This window comes from Rhipicephalus microplus, chromosome 1, assembly GCF_043290135.1.
Source record: "Rhipicephalus microplus isolate Deutch F79 chromosome 1, USDA_Rmic, whole genome shotgun sequence".
Lineage (NCBI taxonomy): Eukaryota > Metazoa > Arthropoda > Arachnida > Ixodida > Ixodidae > Rhipicephalus > Rhipicephalus microplus.
In genome coordinates, this window is record NC_134700.1 from 251,785,165 (window position 1) to 251,807,709 (window position 22,545).

The 22,545-nt window shown below is 45.6% G+C and overlaps 1 protein-coding gene across 3 annotated transcripts in view; it reads left to right on the forward strand.

Moving 5' to 3' along the window:
- Nucleotides 1–21,136, forward strand: part of LOC119186389 (high affinity cAMP-specific and IBMX-insensitive 3',5'-cyclic phosphodiesterase 8B) — a 320,801-nt gene extending 299,665 nt beyond the window's left edge. For all 3 annotated transcript variants that reach the window (XM_037435030.2, XM_037435037.2, XM_075893207.1), the window contains 8 exons: nt 1,148–1,205; nt 1,272–1,410; nt 3,408–3,603; nt 5,161–5,291; nt 7,941–8,166; nt 9,481–9,642; nt 10,554–10,683; nt 17,221–21,136. In XM_037435030.2, the coding sequence (XP_037290927.2) occupies nt 1,148–1,205; nt 1,272–1,410; nt 3,408–3,603; nt 5,161–5,291; nt 7,941–8,166; nt 9,481–9,642; nt 10,554–10,683; nt 17,221–17,318 (1,140 nt within the window). In that variant the 3' untranslated portion in view covers nt 17,319–21,136. The remainder of the gene's footprint in view (nt 1–1,147; nt 1,206–1,271; nt 1,411–3,407; nt 3,604–5,160; nt 5,292–7,940; nt 8,167–9,480; nt 9,643–10,553; nt 10,684–17,220) is intronic.
- Nucleotides 21,137–22,545: the final 1,409 nt, after the last annotated feature.

Here is a 22,545-nt window from a genome sequence, read left to right on the forward strand (position 1 = left end):
TTTGGCCCTGTGCTTGACCTGGCAAATGCCCTTGCCTTGTTGCTCACGCTCGAGTTTCCTCGCAACAGCCGCGCAAATGCTGTCCAAATGGTTGCCAGCCGAAAAGAAAACATTGCACCCGTACCTTGCTCCGACTTTCTTTAAATGGTGCGAGACGCCATGTAGGTACGGGATGCTGACAACCGGCAGTCCCTTCAAGCTCCTGCAGAACCCTGCAAAATGTCCTTCAGAACCTTTTAAGCCAGCCTAGCCAAATGGTCCTCGCGAAATCTGGACAGCTTGAGCCTGTCGATTCGCTTTCCATGGCTTTCCCCAATTTTGTGTGGGTAAGACTTCTTAAGCGCGGCCTTCAAACATGTCGCGGCAGCAGCTTTTTTTACAACTTCAGAGTGCCCGAAATGAAAATCAAGGACAGGCTTCTCACTTCTTGGAGCATACCTCCAACATGTTTGACACCCATTGAAGAACACCTTTAGATCCAAAAATTGAGTGCACTTGTATTTAGGAAGCTCAGAGATGAACTTTAATCCCGCTCGAAGATCTTCTTGAGCACATTTACGCACGATTGTAGAACTGCGCGGCGGTCGCTGGGGTCGACTGCGCCGTCGCTGAGGTGTGCGACACTCCGCTGTCGTGTGGGAAGCATCATTATGGGCAGAGGGGGGCGTTGTATTAATAATAAAGCTACGTATCACAAAGCTTCTCTAAAGGGACAACCGTGCCTTAACCTATCGTTGCATTATAGTGAATGCGGCTGCGCACTCTCGTTCGATGATACGATATTGAAAGCTTGATTCAAGTACAAGGTATAGCACGGGAACTCGAAGAGGCGTATCTCATCAACAAAGCTGGTGATTGATATGTCGCGAAACCGTCGGCTGTGTTACTTGCCGCTGAGGTAGCTTTTCTGAAAGCGCATCATCAATACAATCTGTGTGCTCCTTTTATCATTTGTTTTTTCACTGCACGTGTTCGCGTAACCACTTATATAAGTCTGTTTTTTTTTTCAATAAAGTTTCAGTTAGTGTGCGCTGTGTCCAGGTGTCTTCGTTTTGTACTTCAATTTTCCGTGTAACTGAGTTAAGAAAACGAAGTAGTTCAGTGCATCAGGCACGCCTGGATGTGATTTGGTGTTCCTCGCTCGCAGACGGGCCAGAAACCAACGGGCGTGCGACGGCTGTCTCACGAGACTTCGCTGATGAAAGGTGAGTGCGAGGCGTCATCGGGACGAACTTTGCGCTCATGCGATCGGCCGATGCACTCGCGTGCAGTGAACGTTGTGAACGCGACGGCTTCGACCGGCGTGCTCCCCAGCCTTCAGACGGCGCCTTCCAAGATCAAGGACTTGCTGGAGAACGACGTCAAGTGGGAGTTCGACATCATCGAGCTGGAGACACTCACGGGACGACGGTGCGTACAGACGATTTCGCATCAATTTACTTTGGCGCCGCCATCTTGTGCTCTTAAACAAATATTTTCTTATTAGCGTGAAGATTTGGGGAGTGAAAATTTTTCGTATCTTGTTCTGACAATGTAATAATTATTTCGTAAACACGTGGGGAGAAGTATGTCGGGCAAGCATCAAGGTGCATTAATGTGCAGCTGCTAGAGCCCCTTTGTAATTGTTCAGACGGTCAAAACCGAGCATTTAAGTGCATATTGTAAGGGCTGCGGGCGTACCCCGTGTACCACAATTAGCGTGCGTTTTCTTTCTCGGGGTGCAAATGAGTTGACGAGAGATACTGTTGGGGTGGCCAAGATCTCTCGTTGAGGTGACGCCCACCTAAGGAACTTAGTTATCTGTTTTCCGCACGAATATCTCCTGGATAGTGACTTTCTTTTCGCGACTGTTTTTTTTTCTTTTTTTTTTTTTTTCGCAACTGCCCAGTAGTCGGTGCTTGTGTATGTCCCTTCACTTGTTCTCCGGTAATTTACGCGCTGTCAATATCTTGTGGATTTTTTTTCTGATCTTTGTAAATAGTGACTTGAATTTATAAGGTCATAAACGTCGAATGCACCACCCCACCCGTCAAATAGTCAACACGATCATGAGGACTGGCCTGTCTTGCATTTTAACGTTGGTTGTGTGTGTGTTTTCTAGTGGAAATGTGTTTAGCTGTTTTCGGTAATATTTTTTTCATTCTTTTTTCTTTCGCTGTTAGCGCTGTTCGTCTCATGCGCTGTACCAGTCGGTTTTTGATTGTGGGCATTTCAGTTTGCTGTACATTCGCAAAAGTGTATTTATTGGAGGTCGTAGCTATAGCTAGTCGAGCTGCTTCTCAGCTGTTTCTCTCAACTTCTCTAATCTTCGTGATGAAAAATAAAGAAACGGTTAATAACTACGGTACATTTGCGCGAAATTTGCATACGCTCAAACATATTCTATCGTTTATTCTTTGGTGTGTGTTCTTACTTTACGCCAAGCTACCATAGCACTGTTATGAGAATAAGTAAACTTCAACACCAAAACGCTAACGCACAGGCCTGTCAAACAGTGTTAGCTCTGACTTTGACTTGTTTAACGATGCATCTCACATTGTGTCGCTGTCTCGTTCTTTAAAACGCATGTGGTAACCGAAAATTATCTCTTCATAGATTTAATTTATAAGTGCTACATTCGTTTCGGCTTGTAAATTTGTTACGGGTTTCTCGCCTCAAAGCTTAATTGGGTACTGACTCAGAAATTTTAAGGAGTCGTGCATTTTTTCCTCAATAAATTTGTTACCGATTTCTCGCCTCAGCAGTTAAGTCAGTATTGACAAGAAAATTTTAGGGAGTTGTTGTTTTTGTTTGCCTCTTTGTTTGTTTGTCTCGCGTCAAATGAAATAACCAACACCTCAAAAAAAAAAAAAAACTACGAAATGTAAGGGTATGCGTAAACGCACTATAAAAAGTACTCGCAATGTGTTTTTACGAGCTAGTTTCGGTTACTGCTTTCCCCTGACGTCACAACACAGTATGAGCTTCTTGTTATACGCTCGCGCAAGATATCAGGACGTTTCCAAGGTGGCTCCGTTCTTGGCTCCGTTTTTGGCTCCGTTGGTGACGCACGAGTGGCCAGCCATTTTCAATATTTTGGTGCCCTAGACCATCGCAGTTAGCCATCATGGTGCGTGAGGTCACCAAAAATTGAACGCTTACCCTTGACGTCATACTATTGTTAACGTCAGTGGGTGCGCCATGCTAAATCGACTTTAATGTCGAAATAAAATATCTTCATTTAGCGAATTTCATACATGCGCAGAGCCGGCCCTGCAGGTATACATGATATATGTATTGTAGAGTAAATTCACCATCGCAAATCTGTGTCAGCACCCCATTAAGTGGCGACAGAGCTTCGGTGGTTCTGTGTCATAATTACCGATGCTGACAGGGCGGCACGTAAGCGAGGCAACGTGTGTTTGCAGGCCTCTCATCTGGCTAGGCCTGTCGATCTTTTCGAAACTCAACGTGCACACCAGCCTCGAATGCGACGACGCCACCATACGCAACTGGCTGCAGCTGGTGGAGTCTCACTATCTGGACAACCCCTACCACAACTCCACTCACGCCGGTGACGTCATGCAGGCCACCGCCTATTTCCTGCTGAAATTGCGGAAAAAGGTATACTAGGCTGCCGCTTTAATGGTCAGTCTGACGTGTATGACTCGCTGAGAGTCGGTGGTCAGAGCCAAACCATATGCTAATTAGTGTGCCGATTTATGCGAGCGGGAATGATGTTGTGAATGCTTTAAAGGCCAGTACTTCCACAAGCACGTGGCCTAGCAACAGTGATCATCAGCGAAATGCGGTTTGACATCTGACAAGCGACAAAGTCTCTATTTCTTTTATTAACAAATTTCTTTTAGAAAACATGCAGACATTACAGTAATGTACAATGCGCATTGCTATTAGTTCCCTTTTTCTTTACGAGATCCTTATAGAAAGCGCAACTGTGTTTCTTTTTTATCTCGATTCGTTTGAACGATGTACGTGTTTTGAGCTATGATCGAGTTTAAATTGTTGCCCATATATTTATGTTCCTATGACGACACAGGTATTGAACCATTTGCAACTACAATGTCTTTCGCTAAACATCACGATGGGACTATTTAGACTCGTACAATTTTTGGTACTGCCATTTACTTCATCTGGTCGCCTTCATCCGGCCCGTCTGAAATTTATAATTTCTCATTTTACGTGTCTTTTGCAAGATATTTGTCTCATATTTTTTTAAATGTTATAAAAAATTTGCGCGAGCAAGACAATGAGAAGGGCACAGTACGAGTGATTCAGTTGTTAGACAGCGCTCGGACTGTGTCCTCCTATTCTTGTGTTCCGTTCTGTGCACCCTGGTTCTTTTACAACATGCATCGCTTACAAATCGCCCACTCATCTACCTTACTGCCATCTTAGTGTATTTCAGTTTTCTAGTGGCATTTCCGATGGAGGCGGAAATGTTGTAGGCCCGTGTACTCAGATTTGGGTGCACGTTTTAATAAAGAACCCCAGATGGTCAAAATTTCCGGAGCCCTCCACTACGGCGTCTCTCATAATCAGAGGTGGTTTTGGGACGTTAAACCCCACAAATCAATCAGTTTTCCAGTGTGTGGGGAGGGGGGGGGTGAGTATTTTTGCCATCTAACTTTTAACGGGGACGTGGGGCTAGTCAGGCTGCCAATATGCAACTTTTTTTCGTGCTATACTCGTCGTTTATGTATGTTATGTACTGGTGTATTAACAAAATTCAACTCATTCAAATAACGAACAAGCTGACTTGTTTCGGAGATTTTTTTTCTTGGACTCCGTTATTGTTGCAAAGAAAAAAGTTGATTTTTTGTTATAGTATTGTGACTTAGAAGGCAGTGTAGTCCCGGAATCATGCTTCCCAGTAAAAAAAGTTGGAGTATTTACTATAAAATGTAGGTAGTTTTAGTATCCGACGATTCATGAAGTTTTAGTGCTACTTGCTCATAATGTGAACACCTTATTTACATGACGTGAACTGTTTGTAAGCGCAAAAGTTGTAACATTTCAACGCAACATCTCGGCCAACAGACGTTGCTTATTGGAATATATGAGCCTGCGGTCGCCCCTCCTGTTTAGACGATGCCGCGATGAAACGGTCCGTATTCACGTCGATGCTCTCGCTCCTCACGTGTGATTCGGATATACCTGCAGGACATCTTCGATCCGCTGGACGAGGCAATCTGCCTCATATCGGCCGTGGTACACGACATCGACCACCCCGGAAAGTCGAGCGCGTTCCTCTGCAACTCGGACCACGAACTTGCCATCCTCTACAACGACCGGTATACGCTTTCTTACTCGGTATAGCGACAAAGGCTGCAGCCTAGACAGACTGCGATTTGACGCGGTGCAGTCGCAACATTCTTAAAAGCCAGACGTGCGTCTTATGAGTGCTTATTAGTTTCGTGATTTCAAATGCCTTTAATAAACCCCTTTGGTAATTTCTGCAGGTTCCAAATTGCTTAGTAAATTTTAATAGGTAAATTAGAACAAAATGTATGAATTTTTCAAGTATTTTTCTTACCGGAATTTTGGCAACATCGCTTTTTTAAACACAAAAATAAAGTGTGTGGCATGACTGCAATGGCGCTAGTGCAACGGGTGATGCTAATCTGATTGTTTTAAGTAAACTTCGACTGCAAAATTAGTGGGCGCACAAATTAGCGAACATATTTTGCTGTGTATTTTGTAATTATCGAGAAATATAGTATCACCGGCATCTTCTTCTAGTAGTCATTGTTATCTTTGACAGAGCAAGGTTGCCAAAAATCTCCGTATGAAGTATACTTAAATATGCTTTAATAATTGCATATGTCTTGTTATACTGCTGCTTTAAAGATCTACTTAGAAATTTCGCATCTGAATGAGTAAGTGGATTAAGTTTGATGCCGTTTGGCAGCTATTAGAAAAAACATTTTTGAAACACACACTACGGAATTTCGGCCCTGTGAGCACCGGCAGACAAAAAAAAATTAAAGGTAGAGAGGGTGGAATGTATCCGATTGTGAAAAATTGTACCAAACAAGCTCACTACTTTAAATTTTCCTTCTGCCATTTCTAGACTAAATAAGTGCGCCCTTCCATTACTCCGAGTCTAGTCGACCTTTTTAACGAGGGGTGAGGAAAACTATGTGTACTCATTTTATGGTACTCTCTGCTTCAGATTTACCGATTCCATAAACGTGATAAATCGCTCGGCTGTTAAGTGAAGTGCGCCCCCGCGAAAGCACGTTATTCCCCACCCCAACCCCTCGTTTGCTTCTTCTACCCCCGTATCCGCGACGTTCGTGCACGTGATTTAGTAGTGCTGTGAACGGAGCTAGTCCGTATTGGTTTACTATATTGAAGCGCAACAAGAACGAGGCAAAAAAAAAAAAAAGGCTATACGGCACTCACGAGCTATGTCGCGTCGTGTGTGTGCTTCAGCTTTTTCATCGTTCTTGTCGCACTGTAACATAATTAGGATATGATATACTCGCGTTTTCGGTACATTTCATCGTTGCATAGCTAAAGAAAAAAACGTCTCCTACTATTTAGCATTCTCGGCTGCTCCACCTTTCTCCAGCTCGCCATCGTTTTGAGAGCAGGGTGCCGTAGGAGAGGAAATACAACCTTCGTAACTACCTAAATTAACTGCCATATCGTTTATGCAATTGTGTCTGCAAGCTAGGATGACGAAGCTAACACTTGCATTTTCTAAATGACCTCACAAATTTTCGTAAAGGGGCAATAAAGGACGTCGTAGTACTAAGCTCCTATCATTTGATCTCCATTAATTAATTGGCCCCACTAGCATTATACACATTCTATTTCATTTTACTTACATCGGAGTGTGACCTAAATCACGGGTTTGATCCTAGCCGCGGTGGCCGTATTTAGTTGGAATCGAAATGCTAGAGGCTCGTGTACTGTGCGACCACAGTGTGCGTGAAAGAACAACTGAGTGTCGAAATTTCCGCAGCCCTCCACTAAGGCGTGCCTCATACAAATATCGTGGTTCTGGTGCGTGAAGCCCTAGATATCATTATATTGAGGTGTCAAGTCCCGCACCCATCCGGCATTGCGTTGCAATCACTGTGGCTAGTAATTGGACCCTCGCTATCGTGCTTAGTTAGCATAAAGTTCCCGAACCAGCACGGTGGGTCGCGTGGAAATTTTCTATGACGCACACATTTTACCATGGACAAGTTGTGATATTTATTTAAGCGATGCTATATATAAAGCGTGCGTAATACATTGCTTTTACCTTATTGTACTTACTGAGAGGGAATTTCGTCCCACCAAACTAAAGTCATTTGTTTTCCTTGACTGTTGTAAAGTCGGCTTCGCATCAAAATCACTAAGGATACAAAAAAGCCTGCTTGCCGGTGATGCTGAATTCGTACACTGCGCTGTCGTGTCTAGACTCTAGCGTAAGCGGCAACGCGCATGTCATGGTCGGAGCGGAAACCTCAAGAGTCGAGAGGATGTGGTTATTTCAGCGATACGGATTCACCCCACTTTGTGTCTCTTTTTTTTATTTTTGTCGCGATAATATGCAAGAGCTCGTTAAGTTCGTAGCGGGCTCACTAGGCACGCTACGCTGTTGTCTAACAAGGAGCAGAGCGCTCGTGATTACCTGCTCGAGGACTGCTCACGAAGTGATTAGCCAGTGTGGTTGTGAAAAACAATTCGGCGCGAATCACGGAAAATGGTCCATGGGTGGGGTTCACAAAGTCCCCTCTACTTGCGGTGAGTCATACAGGGTGTGCCCGTGATGAAACTGCGTCCGGTAAAATGAGACTGGTTCTGGTGATGGATCGGGGCGCATGCGCGAGTATCAGTCTATCGCTCTCCGTTACTGAAGCATCTTCTTTCTTCCAGTCGCGCATCCCTTGCACGGAGTCGTTACGATAGCAAACATATGACATTGAGAGCATGTTTCTGCGCAGCTCTGTCCTGGAGAGTCACCACGCTGCGTTTGCGTTCAAGTTGACCCTGTCGGACGAGAAGGTCAACATCTTCCACAAGCTTGATCGTGACGTTTATCGCTCTGTACGCCTCTCAATCATCGACATGGTGCTGGCCACTGAGATGACTAAACACTTCGAGCACCTCTCCAAGTTCCTCAACGCGTTCCAGAAGCCTATGCAAGAGGAGGAAGGCTTCGAGGCGGAGGTACTTGGCCACACTCTTGCAACTAAGTCGTCGATTTTTTTTCATATACTGTTGCTGTCCTCGGATGAATGTTAGCATTACTAGCTTATTTATGCCCTTACAGCAAAAACCTCGCACGTACTGCCGCTGTCGCGTTGTTACATAAGCGGCACGACACCTTGCAGCCGTTGCAAGTTGTGACGTCACGTGCACAGGAGCATGCACGGCCATACAAATATGCAGGCCCGCTCTGCACGAGTGACATGTTGGAAGGTGTGCTTGTTTAACCGAAGATCCGCATTCGCTCAGGGCGCTTTGTTCATATCTATTTTAGGGAGCCTTCATGTGCACGGATACGCGCTCACATGAAGGCTCCCTCACCGTTTTCATAAGACTAAGCACGTTTCGACTGATATTACACGCCTGCATAAATGCATATGTGCCTAAATCAGGGGTACAGATCTTGTCATGCCTGATATGCTTTTTGTACTCCAAAATTTTTCGCGCACTCAGTTAAGATGAATTACCAACTCGCCCAGCAGTCCGTGCTTCTCGTGCTTTTTGAAGGTGCCCACCAAGCGCCAATTAGGATCTTTATGCTGAAATGCACTGATTGATTGATTGATTAATTAATTATTTGATTGATTGATTGGAATTTCAGAAATTGCTCCTGTCGTGATATTTCTGCCGAGTTGTCATGCATAGGCTGATACTTGCCTCTTAAAAATAATCTGGGACAGTTGGAGACTGGGAATTATCTTCCAGAACTTCAATTCCCAGAAGGCGTCTTTGTGTTACACTTGGGATTTTCCCGTTGTTCCAAATCCGCCGGGCAAAGGGGAGCCGCTGCACCAGGGTTCTAAAATAACTGGTCCAGCAGCAGTACATGATGAAATAACCCTAATGCTCCTCCTCGAATTAAGGTAGAATAACCAGATTATCGGTCATCGCAAGGCCACCGTTTTGCTCGAGCACTGTTCTCATTAGCTGTATTCAGATTCTGATACTTTAGCGCACATGCGCTGACAGCTATATGGCCACTGCTTGTGTGTATAATTACGTTGTGATTAGGTATCTTTAGTCATAAAGCAGTGGTTTAAATTGGAAAACAAATCAAGCAGATACTGCTAACTCATTTGGAAATAGCTGCCTAACAACAGAGATTTTTAATTGATTTGCCATCCTTGCACTGCGTAGTCCAAAATTTTTGTTTTTTTCGCGTGAATGTGGGGTATCTGTTCGAGAGAAATATAACTTTATTAAACCATTCTTCTTAATATTTGCGACGACATGTGATGGTCGATGCTCTAACGTCATCGCGCTACGCATTTGCAGCCCTTGCAAGAGCATGGAGAGTCCGCCTCATTGCGCTCTGCCGAAAACATCATCCTCATCAAGCGCATGCTCATCAAGTGCTCCGACGTGTCAAACCCAGCTCGGCCCATCAACCTGTGCATTCAGTGGGCGCACCGAATCGCCGAAGAGTACTGCGCCCAGGTGCGTTCAACTAGCTGCCTTTTGGGAAGATTCTGCACGCTTTGGAGAGTCTCAGTATCGGGACAGTGTTGTACTATCTGTCCAGTTTTTTTTTTTAATTTTAGAGGGTTCTTAAAATAAACTGAAACGTAATGTGTCGCAGGATTGATAGTTTGTCTTGGTAGCATTGATTCTACTTTTTAGACTTCGTGAAGAAAACTTGTGTCAGCATAAATGTCCAAAGTATAAGCGGGTGCATCCCCACGCGCTTCATGCACCATCGTTTGAACTTTCAAAAAGTCAGACAGAGAAAATGTGGTTTTAAAATGTCTTGGCTACCTATGAAGCGGGTTCTGCACTGCGTTCATTAAGCAGGAGAAAAAAAAAACCTGCTTGCCATTCATCTGGCAAGCAGGGTTTTTTTTTTTTTTCGCAAGCAGCTTTTTAAAAAATGTGGCCATTTCAGCAATCTGCAAGCCCACTACTTTCTGCATAGTTAATGCATAATGAGAACTGTTTGGAACGTGAGCGTCCGGTCTGAAAACTGTTTTTATGATTATAAATGTACAGTTGTCAGATGCAGGTTCATCTTAAGGTGTTTTTTTTTTTTTTTAATCTGGAACAGTTCAAAGAATTTGGCATGCTTCTTCTGCCCTTTGAGGAGTATTTGGAACATTTATGGCTCTGTGGTAATGGACGCACAGTCCTCTTTCTTTAACGGCTCAAAGTCGTCAATGTGTTTTAACTGCTCAACTGCTTAACTTGGTTAAGAACGTCTCCCAAAATGGTGCTATAGACCCGTAAGTTCTTAGTGTGGATCCGTCGTACCTACTGTTCTTTTATCTATAGGCTGCACTTCGTGTGCTGAAAAGTCATATACGGTTATAGTCGAAGCGCTGGTAACCGGCAGTTGTTCCTCCTCTTTTGCGCAGACGGACGAAGAGAAGCGTCTCGGCCTGACGGTGGTGATGCCCGCTTTCGACCGCGCCACCTGCAGCATCCCGAACTCGCAGACGGGCTTCATCAACTACTTTGTGCGCGACATGTTCAGGGCCTGGTCAGGCAAGTTACTCTCGTCGGCATTTATTTCGTCTACCCGCAGAAAGACGGGGTCTTTCGTGTACCCGCAGAAAGATGGGTGTTCTCGCAGAAAGATGGGACGCAAGTCCTAAACGCATGCACGCGATTTTCTTGCGACAGCGACAAACGACAGCAGCGAGCGACAAGATTTGTGGTAGCGGAAGGCCCATCCTTCCACGCGCGCTTGTCGCGTCGCGCGTTTCTGGAAAACTAGAAAAGATAGCCTGTTGCCCGGAAACCAGCATGGCGATTTCCGGCAACCTGGCTGTGGCCCTGGTCCTCGCTTTGGCTGCAATTTTCGCTTGGTGCTTCTTATCCGCGCGTATACTTCTGAAAATGCAAGGTATCGACTACCTTTTTTTTTTTTTTTACATTCTCATCCCATGCGGAGGGTAAAAAACGGCCGTATCTTGTCTTAAATCTTGTTGTCGAAGGCCCGTTTTGATGTCTCGACGGTAGCTTGTGACAATTTGGTCGCTTGCTACAATGCGGAATCGTCGTGCGAAGTGCGTCGTAGCCGCCGTGGCGTACGCTTCTAAAGAGCCTGTCGTGGTTAAACTAAACATTGCAAAAAAAGAATGTCGTGAAACGTTTTTGTGGCTGTTTTTATGTCACAGAAGACAGTAACAAACTTGGCATGTTGTCACCGACTAATTTTTTAAACTTCTATTCGCAACTTATGGGTAAGCACACGATAGTTTTCATTCAAGCAGCAGTGACACTTTGGCGCCGACATGCGGGTGCAAGTTTGTCACTGCCGCTTGTCGCTGTCGTTATAGAACATCGCGTGCATGCGGTTATAGGGCTATACGCACACCAGGTGCGCCCTCGCAACTGACGCTCTTGGCGAGCTAGAAAGGCCGCTGCGCAAGGGGTTCATTTCGCAGGATGTACACATGTCGCTTTTAAGAAAGCCAGATTGATGAGAGGCGCATTATTCAAATGGGCCGGGCTAGTGCAACGATCATACTCCAGTACTATTTCTTTTCACCGGCTACCACCAGTCTTATCGCGCAGATTTTACAAAGCAATAGAACCCATCGTCGGAAGTCGTTACGCTATACCTGTTTTAATTTGGCGAAGTCATGTAATACAACCTGTCACACGGCAAATCTAAATGTCAATTACAACGAATAACATTAAGCGGACCTAATGTTGTTTTACCTGCGTGCTGTCACACGACTAAAACAAAGGCAATTTTGAAATGATGACTATGACCTTAGCCCACCTAAGCCGTGGATATTGGGAGAAACAAAAATATACTAAAGCTTCCATGTAACATGCGTGTATCCACAAAAATAGTTATGGATAAAAAGGTGTTCCTAGAATATATACGCGGCCATTTTACATAACTTGTCACAGTTGCGCAACACATTTGAAAATTAACACGGCCGACGATATGACCGGGCATGAGTACAGTTATAGTACAGTAAACTGAAGCGGGGCGCATGACTGATTTCCCGGCTGCAGAAATCGCAGCGATTTCGTGTAGTCACCACTTTGGTCACCACAAAACTTGCAATCGGACGATCAACTTCCGTGATACAGGCAACAACAACATAGCGAAAATGAAACATGGCCGGCGTCCAGCCGCTGAAGTCGGGAGTAACTTTATAAGTTATAAACTTTCGCGCGTGCTAACATGTCATCAAACCAGTACAGTTAAACCACGTTAATACGTACCTGCCGGGGACGGCGGCATAACTACGCACTACACGTACTACGCATTAACCACCAGCTACAAATTTTCATCTCCTGACATGCGCCATCGCCGCCAACAAAGGAAAAAAACAACTCAGTGCCATGGGACATATTGCCTAATGGGCCCGCCGCAAAGCCATTTTTTTCTTTTAGCCAAAGTACACAGAAGTTTCCGACTGTCGCACAACCGCCCGATAGCACGCGGTGGCGACGCAGATGAGCATTTCGAAACTACAGCGGGATCCGGGATACGCATTGTGTTTTACAGCGACAAAACGGACACGATCGGCTGTTCGTGATACAGCTTTTCCGCTGTCTGATTCTTAGCGAGAACTGACGCTATTTTTTTTCAACGCGGCACAGTCGCAGAGAGCCGAATCGTTTACTGCAGGGCTACTTGCGTGCAGCGATTCGCTCACTCTGCGCACACCGTGACTGCACATATATGCCGATCCTGTAGAGCACACTCTCTCCGCTTCAGGCCATGCACAGATTCGGCGAGTAGCCTGATGGGTTAACGCGGTGACGACGAGCTTTCCGCAAGCAATGCGCTCTCCGCGATGCTCTTGCAGTCCTGGCAGCGGACGGAGGCACATTTGGGCTCAACAGCGCTATACGCTCCCTGTACGGTGCGCGTAATGGCCCGCGAACCGCAACTCTAAACTCCGCGACAGCGAGCTGTAAAGCGGTGTGCCCTTGAACACGGTCCCGCAAAACGAAGCGGCAGTGATCGGAGACCCAGCGCGTTCAGGTAGTCGCCTACTAAAAGCGTGCAGTATACGCCTTAATTGACACTTCGCCACACGCTTGCCCAAGCAGATAACCAGATTTGCTTAGTGAAATAAGGCTTTTCGCCGGAGATAAGTCATACAGGCGCGTTTGTCGGTGATCGCCACCGCACCTTCGTTTTTTCCCCGATGATTACTCGCAATGCCGGCCGATACTTATCGCTGATACCTATCGCTGATACCTCTCGCTGATACCTCTCGCTGATACCTCTCGCTGATACCTCTCGCTGATACCTCTCGCTGATACCTATCGCTGATACCTATCGCTGATACTTATCGCTGATACTTATCGCTGATACTTATCGCTGATACTTTTTGCTGAACTTATCGGCTGGTACGCGCACTTATCAACATTACGGAAAACAGTTCACGGCACATTGTGGCGTCTGCAAGTTCAGCGGCGCACTAAAATATTGTGGCGCGAAATGTTATCGCGGTATACGCAGTTAGTACGCTCTAACCGGTATGAGACTTAGTCGGGAATTTGCCGCAACTACGCTTTCACCGTTAGTGCGTTAAAGTGGGTACGCACTAACGAGGTTTGATTATTATAAGGTGATCTAATAAAGAATTATATATGTACAAATGTTAAAATTTTCGTATACGTAAGTTAACAGTCATTTGTCTAGTTTCCGGGAACTCATCTGACACAAAATGTCATTTTCGTCAAATGGTACAAGTTTCCCCGCGTGACAGGTAATAAATCACATTACAAACGAATGACATTCGCTGTAAATTACATTATATTTGCCGTGTCACAGAGGTACACGTTTTCATGCCATTTATCACAGTGGTTTCTCTCCGTTCGTTTCGGAGTTTGCTTCAGGTTTACTTAAATCACATGGTTGGGGTACTTGAACAAACTTCCGAAAAGACATTTTTCAGCGTGTAAAGACGCGAAGGGGCAGTTGAGCTTTCGAAAACCGACTTTGTGCCTGTCTGGACGTGTCTTATCAATTCTATCTTAACATCTTTCCTCACACGCTGGAAAATGTTTTTTTTTTTTTCATCCTGCAGCTTTAGTTCACTTTGACTACACAACCACTCATTTTAAAATGTGTGATACCTCTTTTTTGATTTCCTGTGCAAGATTTGAAGAAAATGTCAGGAACAGAGGTATTTTTATCAAACTTTCTAGGTTCCACTATCCACTATGTATTTGTAGGCATGTATATGTATGTATATGAATGTGTGTTGTCATGGAATAGCATGAAGTTACCCTTTTGCCAAAGGCAGTCGCTGTGATCGAGCTGCGATCACGTTCCGTGTACGAAAGGAAAGATCGTTACTTGCATGTGAAAGTAAAGAACAATGCCAGAAATGGAGGGTGTCAACATCGCTCAGGTGACTTACAAACGAACCGGGATGGTTTGCAGTCCGGACGCTTTGCTGTGGTGCCATTCAACATCTCCTGCTTATAAATCGTCCGTTTAAGACCTCTTTTCGCCATGTTGTGATTGTCAACCTCTGTACTACCTTTGTACTACCTTTGTACTACTTTATGAAACTAGACTTCCGAGTCTTACACGAGTTGCATTTATTCGGTAATTATAAGGTGACTATACAGTGGGAGCTAAGCTTCCAATGTTGGAAGGAAGCCATGGGTCAAGATTCGACTCGCCAATAATGAAAATGAAGTCGGGACTCGCTTGGTAAACATATTTAGCGTATACTTACGAAATTTAAGGACAAGTATAGTGGTGGGCTCCTAATTGACTTTCAGGACCTGTTCATTTAACAGTGCACGACAGTTTCAAATGCCAAGCATTTCTTAGCTAACTTCTACGGCCTTGACCGTATCTATCTATCTAGCCGCCTACGACTTCTGGCCATTCGGATAATGGGATATATATACCAAATTGGTATGACATAACATGACTGTATGACGGGCATAAGTGACTAGTGTTATGAAAATCATGGCATGTATGTCATGAATGTCATGATTTACATGTCATCGCCATGCTGATTCGGTGGTTGTCGTTCACATGACGTGTTGCAAAACTTGTATGGTTTGACATGACTGCATGGAAAATATGTGACAGGCCCTAACATGAAAACCGTGATGCGAACTTCGTGTATGTCATGACTACACGCCACGCTCATGGTGCACTCGCAGTTGTTTCGCTAGCTTCACATATACCAAATTTGGTATTACCTGACGTGAATGGATGACGGAAATATATGACTGGTGGAAACATGATAATCATGACATGCGTGTCATATAATAACATGACTACATACCACGCTCATGATGCGCTCGCGGCCGTTTCACAAGCTTCTCATATACCATATTTGGTATTAAGTGACGTAAATGGACGACGAAGGTAAATGACACGTCCAAACATGATAATCATGATATGCGTGTCATGTAAAACATGACTACATACTACGCCCATAGCGCACTCGCAGTTGTTTCGCCATCGTCACTTATATTAATTGTATTACGTGACGTGAATGGACGATTAATACAAATGCCAGGCGCAACTATGATAATTATGGCGTTGAAGTCATGTACGGCATAATTTACGTCCGCCTCGCAACGTTGTGCTGATATTTAAGTGACATATGAGCCTTCCTCATTCGTGCTTCGCATATCATCAATTCCTACTGTACATGGCATCTGCCAATATTTTCACACTTAATCCCTCTAAGCATGCTGCTGTCGAGGTCTCAAGTCTCTCATTTGCGACCTTACGCTCACTAGTACAGCATCGTCTACAGCTACTGGGACACCTTATTGAGACGTCTGTTAGGTTATTTACCGTGGATGTTTTGGTCAAGCTAACGCGACGTGTAGTTTTTGTTTGTTTGTTTGTTTGTTTGTTTGTTTTAGTTTCCGCGAATGTGTGTTTACTTTATTTAATTTGGCACTCTTTCACCTGCTACATTTTCTGCGCATAAATGTTTATACAGTAAAAGCTCGTTAATTTGAACTTACAATTTATTCGAACTTGCGATTCAAACTTGCATTCGAACTTGCCAATTGAATATAACTCGCAATTCGATTGAACTCGCAATTCTATTGAACTCGCAATTGTATTGAACTTAAAGTTAATTCAGACTGACGCCCAGGTCTCGGCACAGCCCTGCGTATTTCCATGGGGGGGAAAGCTCCCATAATTTCATTATGCCGGTATCCACGACTTTCGAACCGGGAGTTCCCGATTTCCGTCGCTCCACGTAGAAGTCGGCCCATAGTGATCACAATATGTTTCAAAACAAAACCAAACTAAATTTACTAGAGATGCAAAACAAGACTGGTGCATTTCTCAGCAGATGAGATTTAGGATGCTGCAATGGAGCTCTTGGGCAAGCTACAAGCGATGCTCATTGGGTCGTGACGGAAGAAACGCAAGTTATTGAATTAACCTTATTCTGGTCCTGAAAACACCCAGGAGAGACCCCGATTACATTTAATTCGGATTGCGTTGACTCTACCATTTAAATTAACGTGTTTTGGAGCATAAATAGCATCATACATTTTGGCATTAAGACTCGTTGCTCACATGAATGTACGTCAGTGTTTATTTCTGCCGTATCACTGACTCATGAATAATTATGTTCGCTGTTAAAAGCTCCGTGAACCTTATCATATCAGCTGCCAAAAAAGGAAAATGGCGCCTAGTTCGCGATAACGAGTCGGGCTTCTTTGGGTTCTGCATCGCAGTGTGGCGCCCGCGCCCTAATTCGCACTCCGCTTAATTGGAACAATTCGATAGTCCCCGTCGAGTTCAATTTAACGAGCTTCTGCTGCATTTGATTCCTTCAGAAGCAGCTTCATCACAGAAGCACCTGTCATGCTATTCAAACCGTGGCCTCCTCCTTTCTCTCTTACTCAAATAAATTACAACTGGAAAGACGCTTTTGTTCCTGTGCCGAACAAAGTTTCAATGTATCCGTTGCATATATATTAAAGAAAAAAACGTAAACCATTTACTGGCCGTTTAAAGCGCAATGCTGACGCATGAGCTGCCCGTAATTGTTTCGCTCTAACCATCTTACATTGCCTGTCGTTTCCGCATGCACGCAGACTTCGGCGAGTTCCCGGAGCTCATGGAGTACATCGAGAAGAACTACATCTACTGGAAGGACAAGGAGCCGTCGTCTTGTCAGCAAGGGAATCGCTAACGGCTTGTCACCAGTTCACCCAAAGCGCAGAAGTGGCTTCAATCATCTTCACTCTTAGGGGTACAAGGGAGGGGAGTTGCGACGAGTGGAATGGGGGAGTGAATGTGGGACTCACGCGAATACGTTGAAGAAGGGAGGCTGCTGTGCTGCCTCGAGGACGCTGTCTAACAGTGTGGACGAGCGCGGCGAAGCAGGAAAAAAGCTCTCGGCGATTAACGGGACGAGACGTCGCTGAAGCGCCCAGCGAAGCTATACTATTGTCTATACGGTGCCAATCGCTGCATCGACATGTGCGCGTGGTGCGTGGCGCGGCAACAGCGGAGTGCACCGCGCTGGTGTGTGTCGGAGGTGAAAACGGCAACTCGAGTGGCGTTCCGTAGCGTTCACAGACGGTGTCGCAAGAAGCCCAACGATCCGGAGCGTTGACACGGATGGCGTTGCTCGCGAAAGTTTTTTTGTCCCGATTGAGTGCGTGGCCTTCCCGACGGGACCTTGAATTTTTTTCTTTGTTTGCTTTTTTCCTCGGACTGTTTGTTGTCACCGCTTTCGCTGAGCTCTCATTAGCAAAAGGGTGGGGCGACGGACAGATGCGGGATAACGGTTAGCTGAAAGGTAGGTGTGTGTAAAAAAAATGAAGAAAATGGTACACGTTTGTCTCAACAGTCCCTGCACCAGCCGCACCGCTTGTGTCGAGTGTTTGCCTCTGTCAACAAAGCAGCTAGCCTGCAAAGTGTCTCACCTAAACGTTTGCCTTTGCGCAATGTTTTCTTTTTCCTTGCCTGCTTCTGCGAGCATTGATGTTTGTACGTATAGCTGAGCTGCGGCAGCGGTGTCATTGCGACGAAACCACTCCATATGAACTCTGAAGCGTCAGGCGCGTGCTAAATCGTGTCGTTTTTGCTGCTGGGCAGCTATCAAGTATTATCGCTTTCAATGCGTTTACTAACGGAGCGCCAAAGCATGTGCGCTTCACTAGACTTACGGGAGTACAGACAGCAGTATACAAGTAGTTACCTTGGTTACATCCGTGGTTGCACTCGCGGAATTTTCATGCCCCATATTGTTTCATGTTGACTAGTCGACAAGGCATTAACAGACAGAAAAGGTAGCAAGGTGCTTCAGAGATTGCATTTAGCGCTGTCGGTGCAGTATGCGGGCGAGAAATTAAGGGTTGGGCAGAAGGCTCACGAGTGCTAGCAATGAACGTCCGAGAATTTTCGGGTTTGTTGCGAGTTTCAAGCAAGCCAAGCACGCCTTACGTAGAGTTGTAAGCTAGAATATGTAGACATCGGAGAACGCACTCATAGAGCACAGCGAGCTTGGAAAACTACCGCAGGGTGTCATCGCGTGCGCAGCGCTAATTGTGTACGCGCACGCTTCATTGCGCTGGTGGCGACACTGATGCAGCAGGACCTGGCAGTTGGACTTTAGCTGCAAAGTATAGGCAAGTTCAGGTCTTCATACGCAGGAGAGTTGTTGCATTGCAAAGAAACGGCATACGACGAAACCGGGCACGACTGATCGTCATCAGCCTCCACAAGAAATTGTGCTGCTGTGTTGGCTTATGCGTTTCCTTGCAGACACCTAGTGGTTACTTCACTGAACCGCAATCTTAACAGACATGGCGTGGAGGGTGCTTAGCAACTGCACTTGAAGTTGGCACTGTTTGTGTTCGCAGTGAAAAACATTTAATTAAAAAAACATCTGTAGGAGTTCCCTATACAATAAGTGGAGTCTATTCCAGGACCCCGTTGGTTGAAGCCGTCGTCCGGGCTCTCTCGGCGAAGGCCTGCTGGGCCTCAAGGTCTGAGCAGTCGAGCAGGGCCGCCTCTCGGTCCTCTCGCTTAGGGTTTTGGTAAAGAGTAATGAGAGGTGCCCTCGGAGAAGCAAATCGTGGCAGGCGAATGAGAAAGTAAGAATGTGGCATGGTTACGCTATCGCTTTCCACTTTCGCAGATTTTTTTTTCCGGTTTATAACCGATATTTTCTATCAGTGCACGTCAAAATGACGTCACGTGGAGGTAAATGAACATGCCCATGATAAGTAAAATAGGAACGTACCTGGAGCGATCCGGCAGCAGCTTTTTGACGGCACGATCATTCTTGCGTCATCCTTCAGAAAGTGTAGATAAGTGAAGAGCCTTATCAAGCGAATACGCAGTCACTTCCGATGAAAGGAAATGGGCACGCTAAAACGTTGAAGGTAATTTATGGCCTGCATCGATTTTCTCTCGATTTACAATCTTCAAGTGGGGGGAACTAAAATTCATCGATCACGCAAATCCCAAAAACTGTAGCCATCCCATCTTGTGCAACATTTTTTTTCTTTGCAATCGTTTCGATCGAGGCAGCGTAGTTGCGGTGATTCAGGCAGCAGCAGCTTAGCAGCGGCATTCGGCTAAAAAAGAAAATTTGTGCTGGCACTTAACTGGAGTCGAAATTTGATGAAGAGCGTATACGTGTTTACGTAGAACGCTCTAGAATCGCCAGTCACCAGCCTCCTCCTAAAGCATCTGGGTTGCCACCAGCCGCGTCAGTGTGGGAGTCGCAAAGTTTGTTACCGATGAAGGTTTCGTGAAAGCGGTTATTTTCAGAGCACATATCAAAAACCGAGTATGGAAGAGTACTAGTCCCCCTGACCACACTTTTCTGTCCGTGCCAAAGAAGTGCACCTGTATAGCGACCGCGAATTCATTGTTTTACCAGTGTTCATTGCTCAAACAAGAGTCCTCCACGCCCATCCGTCATTCACTTCACCGACTGTATCTCATGCACGGAAACAGTGTGTTGTGTCAAGGCAATGTCGCCGATTTCGTCACATGCATGCACTCTACTGCGATGGTGTAGCCACCGCTTCCTAACCACTCTTGCCCTCTATAGTGAATGAAACGAACTGGAAAAAGCGCACCACTTTTTTTGTCGCCACGTTGGTACGGCACCTTAATATTGCCTCTCGTCTTTGCCTCAATGAGTCGTGAAGTTACTGAGTGTTGCAGCTAGCAGAAATTCAACGTCGCATTCAGTATGTATGAAGGGCCTTTAACGAATGCTAAGGGTAATGTGCTACTTGTATCGCGTTTCACATAGCAAGGCGCATGAAATCATTTTGTCCGCTAAAATAACCTTTGCTAATGACTTCGACCAAACCTAAAATGGCAGAGGCTTGCGGCGTACAGGCATCTGGGCTAAGTGTGTACTTAGTTCAGACCTTGTTACGTACTGCATAAATAATTCTGGGCCGAGCAGGAATTGAGCTTCTGTTGTACGGCTGCGAATTGATGTAGCTGACTTTCAAAATTCCTCACAAAAGTGGTTCTCCAGTCGAGGGCTTTCGTGCCACAGCAATTCTGTCTTGTTTTCTTTTTCTATTTTTACTTTATGTGTTCAGAAAGCTTGATAATAGTCGTTTAGAGCGTCTCGGGTAGTTCATGCACTACTTCAGATACTGCGCGCGTTCACGTATATTTTTTTTATTTTTTTTTGACCATAATAAGTCTGGACGTTCAACAACTTCAAATGAATCTGCGATGCCGGTCGTTGTGCATGAAACTGCTCGCCGTGAGGAAGGGCATACTATCTGCGCGTTATTCCTTGTGATGATTGATGTCAGCGCGCAGTCTTCCATATTTTGTTCAGTACCTGCGGCACTCAGTAACAGCACGAAGTTCAGAGGTCGTATAGGCGCATGTTCGCCAACGCTGAACGTGGTGTCCGCGTCATAAACAGCTACATGCGTGTGACTCTGAGTGTGCGTGTAAGAGTATATCGTTAGTGCCAACCAACCACTCATTTCCCAATAAAAATGTTGCCAAAGCGGAGTCTCCCTTTTTTTTTCTGCTTCCATTTGATTAGCTCTGTGTTTGTTTTTACTTATTGTGATTAGTAGGTTACACACGTCTGGTGCGAGGCGCGCTGCACCACTAGAGACACGGGCGCTGCACTCTGGCGAGCTAAGTTGGATCACGTGACCCCAGAAACGGATGACCGAGTGATGCAGGAGGCTCCCTGACGCGCTGTGCTCGGAGGCAGCTTTGCAGTTGCTGTGCCAGTTGTCACGTGACCCCAAAGGGTGGTGGCGATCTCTGGCGTTGGCAGAGCCTACGCTCCGCGACGTATGTATACAAGCGTCTCGGCATGTCGGTGGCGTCAACCACTGTTTACAAACATAGAATAGCCACATATCGTGGTCCCCGTCACTGCATTCAATTCACGTATGCTCACACTGCGGTGCTCTCGTGAATTAAGCTGACGTACGCATTTGAAATGGTTCAGGGAATTGCGAAAGCAAGCTCGCGACTAAGCCAAAGCCGTCCATTTTGAACAAAGCGGCTATTTGCGACTGAAACTTGGTCGTATGCACGTTTGAGGTGAAAAAAGAAATCGTGGCCTAGTCGCTCTTTTCTTTTTTAATCCGCAAAACGTCAATTGGCAATATAGCATCATTTCAACGTGTTACCGCAAGCGTCTAGCTACTCGCACAGCTAACTGGTTTTTGGATGGTGTAAAAGTAATACCGAACCGTATCTGGTGCACCGCTAGAGACATGGGCGCTGCAGTCACTATGGTGAGCTAAAATAGATCACGTGTCCCCACTTTCTTATGGACAAGGGGAAATGAATGGCCCCTTGTGGGAGGCTCCCTGATGTGCTGAGCTCGGAAGCAGCTTTGCAGATGCTGTGCCAGTTGTCACGTGATCATAGAGGGCAGTGGTGAGCTCTGGGCTGCCAGCCCCGCCACGATGGTCGAGTGGTTATGGCACTCGATTGCTTACCCGAAGGTCGCAAATTCGAATCCCGCCTGCGGCTGCTGCATTTTTCGATGGAGGCGAAAATGCTGTAGGGCGGCGTGCTCAGATTTGGGTGCGCGCTAAAGAACCCCAAGTGGTCGAAATATCCGGAGCCCTCCACTGTACGGCGTCTCTCATTATCATATGGTTGTTTTGGGACGTTAAACCCCAGATGTTACTATATTAGCTCTGGGCTTCTAATAAAGTTATGGTGACCCTATCACTAAAATGTTACGAAATATTGCCACATTCCTTCCTCAAGTTTTCGTATCACCCTGTTACGCTGTCTCAGCGCAAACCGCGCTGGTCGAGAAGCTTCGGTACTGTAGCAAATCGTTTTGTTCATATTACGCTCATTCTGCGAACATTACAGATTATTCGGCACCTAAGTGGCCGCTAGCGATAATGCTAGAATATTCAACACCACGTGTATAAATGCCG